The sequence below is a fragment of the Bos javanicus genome, chromosome 3 (assembly GCF_032452875.1).
Source record: "Bos javanicus breed banteng chromosome 3, ARS-OSU_banteng_1.0, whole genome shotgun sequence".
Lineage (NCBI taxonomy): Eukaryota > Metazoa > Chordata > Mammalia > Artiodactyla > Bovidae > Bos > Bos javanicus.
The window spans coordinates 86,672,482-86,690,893 of NC_083870.1; the positions used below are offsets into that span (position 1 = coordinate 86,672,482).

Sequence of the window (18,412 nt, forward strand, 5' to 3'; positions counted from 1 at the left end):
GTCTCTGTTTTTTAATATGCTGTCTAGGTTGGTCATAACTTTTCTTCAAAGGAGTAAGCATCTTTTAATTTCATGGCTGCAGTCACCATCTGCAGTGATTTTGGAGCCCCCAAAAATAAAGTTTGTCATTGTTTCCACTGTTTCCCCCTCTATCTGCCATGAAGTGATGGGACCAGATGCCATGATCTTAGTTTTCTGAATGTTGAGCTTTAAGCCAACTTTTTCACTCTCCTCTTCACTTTCAAGAGGCTCTTTAATTCTCTTTCACTTTCTGCCCTAAGCGTGATGTCATCTGCATATCTGAGGTTATTGATATTTCTTCCAGCAATCATGATTCCAGCTTGGTGATTCATACAGCCCAGTGTTTCTCATGATGTACTCTGCATATAAATTAAATAAGCAGGGTGACAATATACAGCCTTAACGTACTCCTTTCCTGATTTGGAACCAATTGGTTCCAAATTGACTCTGTTGTTCCATGTCCAGTTCTAACTGTTGCTTCCTGACCTGCATACAGATTTCTCAGGAGGCAGGGAAGGTTGTCTGGTATTCCCATATCTTGAAGAATTTTCCACAGTTTACTGTGGTCCATACAGTCAAAGGCTTTGGCATAGTCAATAAAGCAGAAACAGATGTGTTTCTGGAACTCTCTTGGTTTTTTGATAATCCAACGGATGTTGGCAATTTGATCTCTGGTTCCTCTGCTTTTTCTAAAACCAGCTTAAACATCTGGAAGTTCACGGTTCATGTATTGCTGAAGCCTGGCTTGGAGAATTTTGAGCATTACTCTACTAGCATGTGAGATGAGTGCAACTGTGTGGTAGTTTGAGTATTCTTTGGCAAGGCCTTTCTTTGGGATTGGAATGAAAACTGACCTTTTCCAGTCCTGTGGCCACTGCTGAGTTTTCCAAATTTGCTGGCATATTGAGTGCAGCACTTTCACAGCATCATCTTGTAGGATTTGAAATAGCTCAACTGGAATTCCATCACCTCCACTAGCTTTGTTGATAGTGATGCTTCCTAAGGCCCACTTGACTTCGTATTCCAGGATGTCTGGCTCCAGGTGAGTGATCACACCATTGTGATTATCTGGGTTGTGAAGATCTGTTTTGTACAGTTCTTCTGTGTCTTCTTGCCACCTCTTCTTAATATCTTCTGCTTCTGTTAGGTCCATACCATTTCTGATTCATTTGAATCAGTTATGTGTTCTTACTTGCTGCCTTGGGTTACCTCAAGAGTTTTCATTTTCATTGTCTTCAGAAATCAAATTCTTACACCAGAATCATAGCACAGAACATGGTAAAATTAGAGTTATCAAGGTAGGTGGGGGAGACGCTACTAAAAGATTTTACTAGAGACTAATGCAATTTTTTGATATTGCAAAAAATTTTATTCCTTAGTTTCTCTAGACATCTATAGTGGCTGCAGGGTGCCAGGAGGTGATCCTCAAGATTCCCAGTGTAGGAAAAATTTTTTTCTTTCCTCTTCGCCTTTTATTATGACTCATATGAATGCTTAGTTAAGAGAAAATTGAAAACAAGGAAATTCAGCAGGCCCGTGGAGAGATGATAAGGAAGCAGCCAGCAGTTCAGATGTGAGGCTGCCGCCACTGAGCAATAACTGGAGATGTTCATTTTCCCACCAACAGCTGCGGATGTGCGAGCCCCAAAGTAAACATTAGCACTTGAGGATATTATATGGATGTGAAGCATCATGTGTTGAGTTTCTGTGCCATGAAAAACAGTGGGCCCGTAGGGTAAGCCTACTCACACAGTCAGTGACGCAAGTGCAATCTTAGAACTCAGGCCCCCAAACAAACACTTTTCCAGCAGCCTTCTACCTTTTGAACTTGGAGTGGGAAGTCCTCCTAACAGGTGGTGGAGGTGTCAGAACCTAGGACCGGGTTATTCTGTGTCTTTGTTTTTGTTCCCAAGTTCAGCAACCGAAAACAACAGCTCATGTTTTCAGTCACATATTAATACAGAAGAGAATAAGTAGAGCCTCCTGGTTAAAAATTCCCTCTGGATACCAGATAAGTTTCTGAAGCTGATGAGTTGGTCACAGGTTTACTTGAAATCAGGGCCTCCGGGCCCAGGAACTCACACTGAGTTAAAACATTCTGCTCTATTTAGGAGGAAGCACTTGCTCCATTGTTTGATGAAAAATCTTCACCAAAGTAGACAAAAAGTCAAGGGGAGAGAGAGATCAGTATCATAGCCTTGAATACAATCCTTCACCCTGTATCCCTAAGAAAATTCCTTTACCTGCTGGAGTCTATTTGTTCAACCATTCATGGAGGTAAAAATACCATGATGGTGGTTAGAACAGCAAGTCACTACACAAGTTAAGTTTAGTGTCAATATCCATTTCAGTATTAATCAAAAAAATAATCAATGAAATCTTATCAACTTTAGTATTACTGATCTCTCCAGCATTCAGTCAAAAAATAGCCAGCCTGATCATTAAGCCTGGTCTTAATTCCCCACAACTGGGAGATCCCCAGAAATCTGTGCTGGCTTAATTATATTTTATTAAGTCCCTTCTCCACTCTGTGCCTCAACTCTCTCATCCATAAAATGGATTTAGAAACACACCTACCTGGAAGAATGTTAAATATTATAGAAGCTCTATCTTCTGCTTTACATATAGACATATGTTTGTGTAACTGCAGGCTAATGTAAGTAAAGTCATAGATATAATCTAGACAGACATAAATATTCTTGCAGGGCAAGCAAGAGAAAGCGTATAGACTCTGGAGTTAGAAAGACTTGGACCTAGGGTCCAACTTTATCATTTATCAAAATGCCATGCTGAACAAGTTTTTAAATCTTGATATCCTTGTATGTCAAATACAGAAAACAATGTTATGTCTCAGCATAACTGTGAGTTGATGACACTGACTATTTAAGTGCCCAGCACAAAGTTGGGCACAGAATGAAACAAAAAATAACTGCTTTGAACTTCCCAGAAGGACCTTGAATGCCAGGTGCTTTTATTAGTACCAGCTTTTAAGGGAGACTGTGATAACAAAATGGAAGAGACTTGCTCATGTGTAGCTTAGAACAACTAGTTTACCTATTTGATGGCCACCTAGGATCCTAATTACAGTCTTTAAGTGGGACATGATGTGTAGAATGAAGTAACAATGTATATGCACATGCAGGGATCTACTGGAACATACACGCGTACATGCAGGGCATACAGTTGCACATATATATATTCATTTAAGCACCTGTGTGAGTATACCTGCTTCTCACCTCCTATTTTCTACAGCTGATAAGTGTCCCAGATACCCAAAACCATTTCCTCTTCCTAATTTGGAGATAGTGTGGTAGAATGGGGGCAGGGCCCCGACCAATGAATTAGGAGGCTCGGTTTCTAACTCCAACTCTGATGGTAATGTGAGGGGCAACCCTGATGACTCACTGTTTTTCTGGGCTTTGGTTTTCTCATTTTCATATTGAAGAATTTGATATAGAAAGTCTTTGAGCAAACTTTTAGTTCTGAAGCCCATGATCACTCATTATCCAAAGAGCAGCATGTGTACCAAATAAAGAAACTAAAGAAACAACCTTTTCAGGGTAGGCTCATGGCTGTATATCCTGGGTTGTGCAGTGAAGAAGGGTAGGGCACGGGAGCTAGCTGCAGCCCCATGGGCCCTCATTCCTCCCAGATTTCTGGCCACAGAAAAGACTGTTCTCTCAGCTATGGCCCATCCCTTACAATCCAGAGAAACACAGTGTTCCAGGAAAGCCCTTGGGCCTGGGGGCAGGAAACCCAAAGCTATCTTGCCCACCCCCTTTTCCCGTCTCTGCCCCTCAACAAGTCTCGCGCAGCTGCTCTGATATCAGGCAGCAGTGGTTCTCATTAAACCAAACCTCATCCTAAAACAATAGTCTTAAAAATCACACAAACAAACTCCTCCTCCCCCTTCTGATTCACATCCAGTAACTCCCAGAGTCACCCTCACTCTATCTGTTTGGGTACTAACACTGCTTTTCTCCTTCTAGATTAGCCAGCAAGTCTTTATCTGCTCTTCTAATCCCCTCCATTCCTCACAGAAAGTCTGCCTCTTTGGATCCACCTTTGCTTTCTTGCTGGATACACTCCTTCCTGCCTCCAGCTCCTGATCCGAGTCTAGGCCTGGCTCCTTCTTAGCACCATTCTGCTTTGGTCGGATCTGTCCACCTGAAAGCTACACATCCCTCTGCTTCTCACCTGTGTACTCGGTGCCAACCTGTCCTGCAGGCCTTCTCCCCTGGGCACCAGGTGACACCTTCCATCCCATAAGCAGTTTTCTGGACCCACCTCATACACTCAGACTCAGATACTTGGTGGGCAGGCCGTAAGTATCTACATTTTTTAAAATGCTCCCGTACCTGGATTTACCAATTCTTGTTTTGGATCTTTCAAAATCCTCTCACTTTTACTATCTTAATTAACTCACCGATACCCAGAGGACTGACTCTGTGGTTCTATGCTGAATGATGGGTAGGAAAAAAAACGATATGGTGTGAAAAGTGGAAAAGGAGAAAGTGCGGCAGAGATATGAGGAGGGAGTGATTCTTGGTTTCTAAGAATGAGGTTAAGTTTGGAGACATCTCCACTGTGGAAATGACATTTAGCCCGATTTGTCATGTATGAGTAGGACTGTGGAAGTGGTGGGGAGGGGAGCACCCCAAACAGAGCAAACAGCCCAAGCAAAGGCCAGAGGGCAAGTGTATCTGATGTGTTGAAAGGAGGACAAGTGGTCTAGCATTAGACTTTGGGAAAGACAGAAGGGGCAGGAATCATCTTATACTCCTCATTCAGAAGTCTTCAGTTTCGTATCTCACAACTAGTTTCACTGACAAGTTAATTTCAGAAAGAACATTTTGATGAAGTACTAACATATCATTAAGACAGTTAATTGGGGTTGTTTCCTGGTTTCTACAGAAAAATAAATAAACAAATAAAAAACCACCTGAATTGACGAAGGGAAATAATATCATTGGGAGGGTTTCAATTAAGAGTAGGACTCCTCATCCCCAGCACTGCTGACATTTGAGGCTGGATGACTCCGTTGTGGGGCTGTCCTGAGTGCTCTAGGGCATTTAGCAGCATTCTTGGCCTCTACCGTGCCATACCAGTTCCTCTTTTCCAAATGACAATCAAAAATATGTCTCCAGATATGGCCAAATGTCCCATGGGAGTGGGGCTGAGGAGTTAAAATCACCCCTGGTTGAGAACCACTGAGATAAAGAAAAAGATCATGAGCTTTGAAGTCAGTCTCAGGTCCACATCTTGCCATGATACTAGCTATGGGATGGTGGAAATATTATTCTTTCTGCCTTCAGCTTCCTCATGTATAGAATGGGAAATAACTTCTGCCTTGTAGGATCATCATGAGAAGCAACAGATAAAGTATGTGACGTGTTAGCCACAGTACTTGGCACTTGGAAGGCAAGTAAGAAACAGTTACAGTAACAGTGGGGTGCCGATAAGAGTGGTGGTTCTTGTTTTACTAGTGATATTGTCGTTGTTTTTAGGAACAAAGCCTCATTGAAGTTTGAAAGTTTAAACAACTAAATAAATTCCATTTTATCAAGAAGCAATTGTGTCCTAAATCACTTCAGAGACCTAAGGACTATAGCCTGCTTGGTTCCTTTGTCCATGGGATTCTTCAGGCAATACTGGAGTGGGTTGGCATTTCCTTCTCCAGGGGATGTTCCTGACCCAGGGATTGAACACACATCTCTTATTATGTCTCCTGCATTGACAGGCAGGTTCTTTACCACTAGCTCCACCTGGGAAGCCCGGGAAGAAATTGTAGGGCAGGGAATGTTGCAACTACATTACAGACATCACTTGCTCTAAGAATCCTTTCACAATTCTTCAAGTCTCAATTTTGGGCCCATTCCATATCTTCCCAAAGCCTTATATACTTGGAATGTATAATTGTGTTGTGTATTTAATGTTTATTTTCACTACTAGTAGATACACGTACCCAGAAGTTTAATTCTCTCTCATATGTACCTTAAACCCCCATCAACTAGTAGAGTGAGTCATCAATAAATATTTATCAAAATAATTTCTTTTTTTGATACTTGCTACTTTCTCATGTGCTATTTTTTAACTTTTTGTTTTATATTGGAGTATGCTGTTGCTGCTGCTGCTAAGTCGCTTCAGTTGTGTCCAACTCTGCGTGACCCCATAGACGGCAGCCCACCAGGCTCCCCCGTCCCTGGGATTCTCCAGGCAAGACCTTCTCCAATGTGTGAAAGTGAAGTCGCTCAGTCGTGTCTGACTCTTCGCAACCCCCTGGACTGCAGCCTACCAGGCTCCTCCGTCCAGGGATTTTCCAGGCAAGAGTACTGCAGTGGGGTACCATTGCCTTCTCTGATATTAGAGTATAATTGAGGACAAATGCAAGCCTAGGCTGGATCATACTGTAACAAATATGCATTCCATAAGGCACACTGATTAGAAGTGTGGAATCAAATAGCGTGGGTTTAAATCATGAATTTACCACTTGTTAACCACGTGACTTTACGTATGTGAGGTAGTCTTTGTGGGCTTCATTGTTTTATTTAATAAAGGAAACAAAATAATAGTGTGTATAAAGCTGCTTTGAGAATCAGTATGGCTTCTAGAGTACTGACAATGGTGAGATGTAAAGTTGGCGAGTTTTATTGCTCATTGGAATAAACCACGTTTTTTTCTCTAAGAGGGCACTGAACCAGAAGTTCTTTTTGCAAGATGGGCTAAACCAATTCTTCTGCAAAAAGACAGGAAGGAAGGAAGTGGAGAGCAGAGGGGAAGGGACGGGAGGAGAGGGAGAAATGAAAAATTCGCATTTTGGTTTGATTCTGCAACTCAAGTGATTTAAGCCAATTCAACATCTGGCCTAGATGAGCAATTTAAACCAAATCAACATCTGGCAAAGAAACCAGTGTCTGGAATCAGAGTGATGCCAAACCAAGGCACTACGTTTGCTCCCGGCCAACACCTGCTAATGTGAGGGAGCACAAAGGACATGAGTTTCCCGACATCCCAGACTGGATCGGGGAGTGCTCAACACGACCCTTTTGCCTCATGCAGACTTGAGCCAGGTACGCCTACTGTGCAGGGACAGTTTCCTCTGTAATGGGAGGTTACCCTATTTCTCAGCTGAGTATCCATCCCTCATGGAGGGGATGCCATTCACTCACTCATTCATCACTAAATATGCACAGTGTTAACCATCCTCTACTTGCAAAGCACTGTGCTGGTTGCTGGAATATAAGAATGAAACAGCACAGGGCTTACTCTCAAAGAGTCCACAAACTTGGAAATGAGGCAAATGAGACGTCACACACAAACCTGGGTGATGTGTACAGTAATGGAGGCGAGTCTCACACATCATGGGGCGGAGAGAAAAGACCCCTTAAGTCAGCTTAGGGGAGTCAGGGAAGGCCCCCTGAGGAGATGGCCTGATCTCAAGATGTGAAGGAAAATCAGAAGTTGGACTGGTAGAGAAGAAAAACTGGAGGGGAGAGGGCCAGAGACAGGAATCAGGTTGTTATTGCCTTTCAGGACAGCTGGGCTGCCAGAGCCAAGCACAGACCTGGAATCAAGTTAATACTATTTTTGTAAGCTAGAAAAATATCAGCAGTAGGAGCCTTGGCCAGAACCACCCCCACAAAGAGCAAACAAAATTAGTCCTATCTTCTGGCTGTCTGCTGGAGTACTTACTAACCAGCACCTTAAGTACGAAATGTCCCTTTATCTTTGATTTTTATTCCCATCAAGTCCTTCCTCCTCTTTTTCCAGAACTGGAAAAAGCAGGAGTTGAGTGGCACTTGCTTCTTTGATCTTTATCCTCCTGTTCCCAGGCTTCCCCGGAGACCGAGAGTCCAGGAGGCTTTCTCCAAAGCAGAATGTTGACTCCTTCTGCCAGTCAGAATGTGGGATCTGCGGCAGGTCACACCAGGTCAGCACTTGAAGGAACCGTAATTGTTCGGGGCTTGTGTGAAGCCTGGATGACATCCAATTCCAAAGCCAGATCCTTAACCTGACTCTTGGCAATCTCTCAGCATGGAGTTCATCTAATCAGATCTTGAGGTTGTTTCTGACCTCAACCTAAACAGAATCTTAAAGTAGGAAACCCTGCATTCCATGAAAGAGTTTTGGGGAAGGAAATATAGGGTAGAGATTCAAGGAATCAGATGACATCCAGAAGCCTGGGTGGGGTTCTTCTCCGACTGCCTATGCAAAGGGAAGATAATTCTCCTGGATAATAACTAAGAGAACTTCCCTTAATAAGGCTCCTACTTTGTGTCAGGCACTGTGATTCCAGAGTGAGAAAAATCAAAGGAAGATAGCTCATGACTGCATGCCTGCGATGTGCCAGATGCTAAGCCAGATGCTCTACTTAGGTACATCCTAACATATCTATGAGGAGAGTATTGCCATCTCCTACTGCCTGAAGGGAAATTCAGAAGTATGAAGAGGTATGATATTTGACCCAAGGTACACAGGTAGAGAGAATATAAACATTTAAATCCAGATCTTCAAACTCCATGTTCAGAGCCCTGATTACAGTATCACAATACATCTCAGGGGATGGCTGTCTCACACCAATACCGTTAAGTCACAAACATGCAGGCCAGGCGAGAACAACTGAAAGCTTTGGGACATTGGCTGCTTGGTTCACTGCTGTAATCTCCAGCACCTGGACCAGCACTCAGTTGTGTCCAACTCTTTGGGACCCCATGGACTGCAGCCCAACAGGCTCCTCTATCCGTGGAATTCTTTAGGCACGAATACAGGAGTGCATCACCACTTCCTTCTCCAGTAAGCACCAGGTTTGCAAGCTTTCAATATATATCCTTAGTAACTACACGCTTGGATGGGTGAATGACTTTTTAAGACACTTGAGCCTCTCTTCTCCTCCCATCCTGAAAGGAGCATAGGCAGGCTGGGAAACAAGAGGGAATATTTGCTCCCAGGTTTCCTTTCTTTCTGAGACATTCCAACTCTAAACTGGCTATGAGATGAAGAGGAGAGATGGAGGTAGAAGAAAGATAAAACTTGGTCAAAACTGCTAAATAGATTACCTTCCTAGGCCCTCCTTAGCCACTTCTGGCTTCTACATTTAACCCTTTAAGAATCCAAGGTCCTGTCCTCTCTTTCTGCTTAAAAAACTTACTTTTGGAAAAGAAAGGGGGAAACATTAACGTAAGTGCATTTATGTTTTAAAAGCAACAAAAACATCTGGGCCAAAGCTTCTAAATAAATAGCTGAGAAAAGAACAGAAGGTAAAGCCAAAGTTTAGACACATTTGAATGCAGAGTTCCAAAGAATAGCAAGCAGAGATAAGAATGCCTTCCTCAGTGATCAATACAAAGAAATAGAAATAGAATGGGAAAGACTAGAGATCTCTTCAAGAAAATTAGAGATACCAAGGGAACATTTTATGCAAAGATGGGCTCGATAAAGGACAGAAATGGTATGGACCTAAGAGAAGCAGAAGATATTAAGAAGAGGTGGCAAGAATACACAGAAGAACTATACAAAAAGATCTTCATGACCCTGAGAATCACGATGGTGTGATCACTCACCTACAGCCAGACATCCTGGAACGTGAAGTTAAGTCGGCCTTAGGAAGCATCACTATGAACAAAGCTAGTGGAGGTGATGGAATTCCAGTTGAGCTATTTCAAATCCTACAAGATGATGCTGTGAAAGTGCTGCACTCAATATGACAGCAGATTTGGAAAACTCAGCAGTGGCCACAGGACTGGAAAAGGTCAGTTTTCATTCCAATCCCAAAGAAAGGCAATGCCAAAGAATGCTCAAACTACCACACAATTGCACTCATTTCACATGCTAGTAAAGTAATGCTCAAAATTCTCCAGGCCAGGCTTCAACAGTACATGAACCATGAACTTCCAGATGTTCAAGCTGGTTTTAGAAAAGGCAGAGGAACCAGAGATCAAATTGCCAACATCCACTGGATCATTGAAAAAGCAAGAGAGTTCCAGAAAAACATATACTTCTGCTTTACTGACTGTGCCAAAGCCTTTGACTGTGTGGATCACAACAAACTGTGGAAAATTCTGGAAGAGATGGGAATACCAGACCACCTGACCTGCCTCTTGAGAAATCTGTATGCAGGTCAGGAAGCAACAGTTAGAACTGGACATGGAACAACAGACTGGTTTCAAATTGGGAAAGGAGTACATCAAGGCTGTATACTGTCACCCTGCTTGTTTAACTTATATGCAGAGTACATCATGCAAAATGCTGGGCTGGATTAAGCACAAGCTGGAAACAAGATTGCCAGGAGAAATATCAACAACCTCAGATATGCAGATGACACCACCCTTATAGCAGAAAGTGAAGAAGAACTAAAGAACCTCTTGATGAAAGAGAAAGAGGAGAGTGAAAAAGTTGGTTTAAAGCTCAACATTCAGAAAAATAAGATCATGGCATCTGGTCCCATCACTTCATGGCAAATAGATGGGAAAACAATGGAAATAGTGACAGATTTTATTTTTTTGGGCTCCAAAAATCACTGTAAATGGTGACTGCAGCCATGAAATTTAAAGATGCTTGCTTTCTGGACGAAAAGCTATGACTAACCTAGACAGCACATTAAAAAGCAGAGACATTACTTTGCCAACAAAGATCTGTCTAGTCACAGCTATGGTTTTTCCAGTAGTATGGATGTGAGATGTGAGAGTTGGACTATAAAGAAAGCTGAGCACTGAAGAATTGATGCTTTTGAACTGTGGTGTTGGAGAAGACTCTTGAGAGTCCCTTGGACTGCAAGGAGATCCAACCAGTCAATCTTAAAGGAAATCCGTTCTGACTGAATATTCATCGGAAGGACCATGTTGAAGCTGAAACTCCAATATTTTGGCCACCTGATGCAAAGAACTGACTCATTTGAAAATACCCTGATGCTGGGAAAGATTGAAGGCAGGAGGGCAAGGGGATAACAGAGGATGAGATGGTTGGATGGCACCACCAACTTGATGGACATGAATTTAAGTAAGCTCCGGGAGTTGGTGATGGACAGGGAGGCCTGGAATTCTGCAGTCCATGGGGTTGCAAAGACTCAGACATGACTGAGCAACCGAAATGAAAGCCTCTAAGGGTAAAATTTCTGCCACTGACCATCTTTGGTTTAGGAAAACATGTGGGTGCTCATTTCACGGCCCAGAATCCTCTCAGTGCAGGTCAACTTAGACTCTTTGAGTGTATTCAAGTACCAGGTACCACACAGGACACAGCCTCCTCTCCTAAAGGATACAGTGAGCCCTGGGCAGAAGTGAGAAGGCAGGTTTGGGTTTGTTCCTTAGGGAGGTCTGGAAAACTGACAAGGGAACCAGAGTTCGAATGTTCCCAAGTGTAGCCCTTTTTCTTTCAGCACGTGGTGGTCCAAGTCAAGTCCTTGTCTCCTGGGGCGCAGTTGGATGACTGAGACTGTTGCCCCAGGATAACTGAAAAAGCTTGATGGAGGAGGCTTCCCTTGCCTCAAACAGGACATGAGAGGTAGGGATTACCAGGATATAGGAACACTCTATGTCTGTCTAGACCACAAGTTCTCTTTGTGCCCGTTCTTAGAAACCAAAATCATGACATTCCAATCAAAAGTGCACACTGCCCACATTAAAAAGGGAAGGAAACACCCTTGCCTATAATCAATAATCAATATTGTCCAATGTACATGCTTTATTGGCTTGTTACTGTCTCTCAGGAACCGTGTTAAATTCTGAACACATAAAGATAAATAAAACAGGCATGTTTGTAGATACCTCTTCTGCTCTGAAACTCCAGAGGCCATGTGGAAGACTGCTGCTGCTGCTGCTGCTAAGTCGCTTCAGTCGTGTCCGACTCTGTGCAACCTCATAGATGGCAGTCCACCAGGCTCTCCCATCCCTGGGATTCTCCAGGCAAGACACTGGAATGGGTTGCCATTTCCTTCTCCAATGCGTGAAAGTGAAAAGTGAAAGTGAAGTCGCTCAGTGGTATCCAACTCTTCACAACCCCATGGACTACAGCCTACCAGGCTCTTCTGTCTATGGGATTTTCCAGGCAAGGGTACTGGAGTGGGGTGCCATTGCTTTCTCCTAGACATTGCTTAATAATCTGCTGTGTAAGGAAACATTAACTTTCACTCTACAGTTTAGGACCATTTTATCTTATTCTTGACTTAATGGAACTATATTCATTTAATAAATTTATCAAGCGCCTGTGAGAACCAGAAACAGGGCTGAGCATGGGTTATACAGGATGAATAATACAATGCCCATGCCTTCAAGGAGTTTACAGTCTAGTGGGAAAGACAAGCAGATAAAACGGCAATTACAACACAATCACTTCTTCCATAGGGGTAGGTAAAAGCGATGAAAGAAAGACAGCTTAGAGAATTTAGATATAAATGGAAGAGTTGTCCATGGAAGGCTACACAGAGGATAAAGCATCCAAGACCGTCTTCAACTTAGAGTAGAAGTTAGCTAGTGGCAAAGTGGAGGATGAGTCATCCCCACGCAGAGAAACACATGTGCAAAGACACAGAAATAAAAATGCAAAGACAGAGGTCTGTGAGTGCAGTTTGATGTAAGCATTTGATAGATAACTTTTGACTGTAATATGAAGTATGGACTAAAATATTTTTCAAAGTTTTTTGATGGTAATCCATAGTAAGAAATTCACTTTCATTATGGAGCAGTATACACATGCAGATACATACAATTGCAGTGGAAATGTATGTTCTACAAAAAAGTGCTCTTCTGGTCAGTCCATTTTGTTCTGAAAATATAATGGTCATGATCTCCTAAATTGATCTCAAGAAGTTTGAACCATAATTTAAAAAGAAACACTTAGAAAGAAAGGCTAGGGGAAAAAAAAAAGTTTGTCTATAGTTGAAGTAAGAAATATTGAGAATATGAAAAATCCACCCCCCCCCCAAAAAAAAACAAAACTGCAATGAGAATGAAGAAGAGGATAGAGTCATCACACTTTACAGTAAACTTTGCCTCACGGTCTGCCTCCCACTGGGGGATGAAACCTTGTGTTTGTTTTTTTTTAATTCATTGTTTCCTAGCACCATGCTTGGGACACACCAAGTGTTCAATGGTTCTTTGATGAATGAATAAATGAATACAAGCATGCCAGGTTGTAGATTTACTTAAAAGATTAAATCAGGAATATACCCAAGTAACTGGACATGGGATATAAGCCAAATATATTATGAAAATAAAATTAGACTTGCAAGGGCTTTGGAGTATGTGTAGAAAAAGTAGTATAGGTAACTACACCATTGTCATACATGCTAGTTGGAAGTTAACATATCTTTATCAAGTTTTCAGTAAACCAAAGAGCCATCCAGGTATTTATTTATATCATTTTTCTATTAGTTTGTATGGGTAAACTGATAAAATTATAAATGAATTCTACAGTTGATGAAAAGTTCTATAATTCTATACATATGCTTAAGTATAAAAAGGCCTTCTTCTCTAACTAGAATCACTAGCTCTCAATCTTTGCTTTAAAAATAGAAAAGCAGTGTGTTCGATCCTAGAGAGTGACTGAACACAGTGCTAGTGGTGACACGGGGAAAGAGATTACCTAGTCCTCCTGCATGAGCATCAATTAGTGAGGCTGCCACTGCAATTCCGGGAGGAAGGCCAAGGTCCTTTGCTGCCTCTGGTGTGAGCCCACTTCCAAGAGAAGCTCCAGGAGGCAGCACTTGGTTTCCTGGGTAGACAGGAGAAAAAATAAACACCTGTCAGCTTGAAAAACACAAAAGCAAATAGAGAGTTTTCTTAAGAGAACCTCTTGGACCCCTCCCCTCTCCTCTGCCTTTTCTCAACTTCATGAAGATAGAAACCATGCAGCTACAAAGAGTCCTTGTGCTCATCTGGTGACTTAGGTGTATGAGCTTGGTTCCCAAAGGTCACGCTCTAGAGTGCTTTACAAAGCCAAGAGCTCTAAGGCATCTTTCAAATCAGAGAAAGATTCCATTCATGGGAAATTTCAAAAGATACAAATACAGTGGCCTCTTGGAGACAAGGTTGAAATGGTCAAACTGTTCCAAATGTGCTTCGTAACATAGCAGCCCTACCAGCATATGTTATACACACACACACACACACACACATACACACACACACACAATCACATACCCATACATACTCCCTGATTAATGTATATTCCCAAGAAGTTAAGAAAATTTACTTATATAGTTGCTTCCTGTCAGAAGATAAGGAAGGAAATTATTTTGTTCCAATAAAGAATTTCTTAGAAGTTCATCTCGGTTGGGAATGAGAGCCCAGCTTAAACCTTGCAGACTTCACAAGGCTGCTACTTGCACAATCACAGAATACAGTTTGAATGGTGTTCTTTGGAGTTGTGCAATGCACTGACCCTGATATTTCAAGTGACCTTGAATTCCTGCAGTCAGCCAGGCTTTCAGTTAAGAATTTATTGATTGTCTTGCTTTGTGTGGGCGCCACAGCACTGTTGTACAAGGCAGTCCTTGCCCCCAACCTAGTTAGGGAGAAGAGATCAGGACTCAGACAACCATGCAAGTCAGAAGAGAATGAAGAGATCCATCTGCTCGCAGGTGTTTAGCAGAGGCTGAGTGCCCCCTGCCTCCCACAACCCCTGTTCAGCCAAAGAATTTATAGTAACTATTTCTGTAAAATAAGGAGGGTATGGAGCTGGACCTCTGTATATGCTAAGATCTTTCTGAGCTTCAAGGCTCTAAGATTCTGAATGGGTGCCATTTGCTCAGTGCTAAAATTCCCACCACTTGTTAATTGTTTCATGGAGTTCCAGGGATGAACAGAGGCACTTCAGGACTTCTGGGGACAGAGGTGAGAGTGGAAAATTAGAGGGAGGCAGAGGGTGAATGGCTCACCAATCTCCTGTAACCAAAAACAAAGCACCTCTACAATACCATTTTGTATCCATTTTTCAAATTTTCTCCAATTTGGAAAAAGTTTAGCTAAGGAAAGAAAGCAGGAGAAGACTGAACCCACTGCACGGCCTCTACAGCTTCACTGCCCAGTATGGGATCCACTGGGCATATGTGGGTGGAACTTTTGAAATGTGGCTGGAGTAACTAGGTGCTAAATTAATTTCACCTGAATTAATTTCCATTTCAATTTCAAAACTGATACTCAATTCAATTACTGAAGAACTTCTAAGTACGTTTGGAACAACTAGCACCAATTGATTTTTCAACATTAATTCAAGAAATCTAAATCAAGTATTCACAGTGAAAATTTAGAGTCTGAATTGAGAGGAACTAAGTAGAAAATACACATCAGATGTCAAAGATTTTGTATGAGGAAATGAATGTAAAATATCTCAATAATTTGTAGATCAATTATATATTAAAATGATGTGTGGATATGGTAGGTAAAATAAAACTTATTAAAATTAATCTCACCTATGTCTTTTTACTTTAAAGTGGCTACTGGAAAATGTTAAATTTCAGGGCTTCCCTAGAGGCTCAGTGGTAAAGAATCCACCTGCCAATGCAGGGGTCATGGGTTCCATCCCTGATCGGGAGGATCCCATATGCCTTGGAGCAACTAGGTCCGTGTGCCACAACTGTTGAGCCTGTGCTCTAGAGCCTGCGTGCTGCAGCTACTAAACTCATGTGTCACAACTACTAAAGCCCTCATGCCCTAGAGCCTGTGCTCTTCAACAGGAGAAGTCACTGCAATGAGAAGCCCATGTACCACAGCCAGAGAGTAGCCCCAACTCGCCACAACTAGAGAAAAGCCCACACAACGACGAAGACACAGCACAGCCAAAAGTAAATAATAATAATAATAAATGCATATTAATTTTTTAAAACTACATGTAAATTTTTTATTTCATATGTGGCTCACATTATATTGCGCTTCCCTGGTGGCTCAGAGGTTAAAAGCGTCTGCTTGCAATGCAGGAGACCTGGGTTCGATCCCTGGGTCGGGAAGATTCCCTGGAGAAATAAATGGCACCCCATTCCAGTATTCTTGCCTGGAGAATCCCATGGACGGAGGAGCTTGGTGGGCTACAGTCCAGGGGTCACAAAGAGTCGGACACGACTGCGTGACTTCACTTTCACATTATATTTCTATTGGACAGCACTGGACTGGAGGGTAAGGTCCAGATACTCAAATGATGGGGTGGGGGGCGCAGAGAATCTCTAGTCTGCTTTGAATGCACAGCCAGCAGAAACTTGGAGGAAAGCAACACCATTGGGTGTGGACAGTCTGGCTCTGGACACTGTCTCCATCATGTCACTATGTCTAGTATCCAGCACATACCAAACAGCATTCCCATTCACTGAGCACTTCTATGCTGGGGACCATCCTAAGGATATATCACACATTTTCTCACTTCATTGTCACAGAAACCCTATCTTCCTCTGGGAACATTCCCTATGTGGGTACTATTCTAATTTGTCCTCATTGTGCGGATAGATGGGGAAAATCAAATTTATGAATGGAAAGTAAATTTACCACAATCACATGACTTACAGTGTTGGAACATGGGCATGGATTCCAATCTGATGGATACCAACCTTGTACCCCTGTTCTTTACATTTCAGTGCAGCTTCTAGGTGAAGGAAGGAATCAAGAGAAGTATTTGTAGAACAAACACATTACATGTGTTTAAAAAGTGGCCCATGTAGAAATCATGTGCTCTATATTCAGATTTCTCTTTGAAGGGTGAATTTTCGTAGGAGGGTCAAAATGGGAACTTCTATTCATCCCCAATCCCCACAAACACAAAGCCTGCAATTTTCAATGGAAAAAAAAAAATTCAGAAAAGAAAAAGGGTTAGCTGGGTGGGGTACACTTTCAAGCCTTTTGGACAGTAATTTAGAAAGGAACGCTGGCTGATGAGATGCAGAGGGAGCCCTGGGCTTGCAGTCAGAAGATATGGATTCAAATGACATGCTGGAGGGGTACAAATAGACTTCACAGTACAGGCAGCGTTTTGAGCAAAGGCCAAGAAAGAGAGAAGACCAACAGGGCTGAGTGAGCTGGTATAGAAGGTGGGGTGGGGTTTAGCAGTGGGTGGAGGAGGCTGATAAGGTTGGAGAGGTACATGCGGAAATCCAGATGATGGTGTCTCAATTTATCACAAAGATCTCTGTACGTTTCTGAAAGAGCTAAGCCTGGGAGTGAGGTGAATGAATGTTCGCTTTTGCGTGTGTGTGTGTGTGTGAAGCATAATTGTTTTACAATATTGTGTCAGTTTCAGATATACAGCAAAGTGATTTGGTTTCAAATATATATACATATACATATATATATTCTTTTTTCTACTCTTTTTCATTATAGTTTATTACAGGATATTACAAACTTCTGTATGCAGGTCAAAAAAACAACAGTTAGAACCAGACATGGAACAATGGACTGGTTCAAAATTGGGAAAGGAGTACATCAAGGCTGTATATTGTCACCCTGCTTATTTATCTTACTTGCAGAGTACATCATGCGAAATGATGGGCTGGATGAAGCAAAAGCTGGAATCAACACTGAAGGGAGAAATATCAACAACCTCAGATATGCAGATGATACCACCCCTATAGCAGAAAGCAAAGAGGAACTAAAGAGCCTCTTGATGAAAGTGAAAGAGGAGAGTGAAAAAGCTGACTTAAAACTCAACATTCAGAAAACTAAGATCATGGCATCTGGTGCCATCACTTCATGGTAAATAGATGGGGAAACAATGGAAACAGTGAGAGACTTTATTATCTTGGGCTCCAAAATCACTGCAGATGGTTACTGCAGCCACAAAATTAAAAGATGCTTGCTCCTTGGAAAAAAAAGCTATGATAAACCTAGACAGTGTATTAAAAAGCAGAGACATTACTTTGCCAACAAAGGTCCATCTAGTCAAAGCTATGGTTTTTCCAGTAGTCATGTATGGATGTGAGAATTGGGTCATAAAGAAGGCTGAGTGCCTAAAAATTGATGTTTTTGAACTGTGGTGTTGGAGAAGACTCTTGAGAGTCCCTTGGACTGCAAGGAGATCCAACCAGTCAATCCTAAAGGAAATCAGTCCTGAATTTTCATTGGAAGGACTGACGCTGAAGCTGCAATACTTTGGCTGCCTGATGTGAAGAGCCAACTCACTGGAAAAGATCCTGATGCTGGGAAATATTGAAGTCAGGAGGAGAAGGGGACGGCAGAGGATAAGATGGTTGGATGGCATCACCGACTCAATGGACATGAGTTTGAGCAAGCTCCGCGAGTTGGTGATAGGGAAGCCTGGCATGCTGCAGTCCGTGGGGTTTCAAAGAGACAGACATGATTGAGGAACTGAACAGCAACAACAACAAGATACTGAATACAGTACCCAGACTCCAAGCTGAAGCTCCAGCACTTTGGCCATGTGAAGTAAAGAGCCAACTGATTGGAAAAGACCCTGA

At 42.3% G+C, this 18,412-nt stretch overlaps 1 protein-coding gene across 9 annotated transcripts in view; it reads right to left on the reverse strand.

Annotated features, from left to right (window-relative positions):
* FGGY (FGGY carbohydrate kinase domain containing) overlaps positions 1–18,412 on the reverse strand; it is a 523,869-nt gene that overhangs the window by 256,634 nt on the left and 248,823 nt on the right. For all 9 annotated transcript variants that reach the window (XR_009735607.1, XM_061413058.1, XM_061413061.1 and 6 more), the window contains one exon: positions 13,600–13,728. Coding sequence is in view for 8 of the 9 variants with exons in the window: in XM_061413058.1 (XP_061269042.1) it covers positions 13,600–13,728 (129 nt within the window). In the remaining variant the exon portion in view is untranslated. The remainder of the gene's footprint in view (positions 1–13,599; positions 13,729–18,412) is intronic.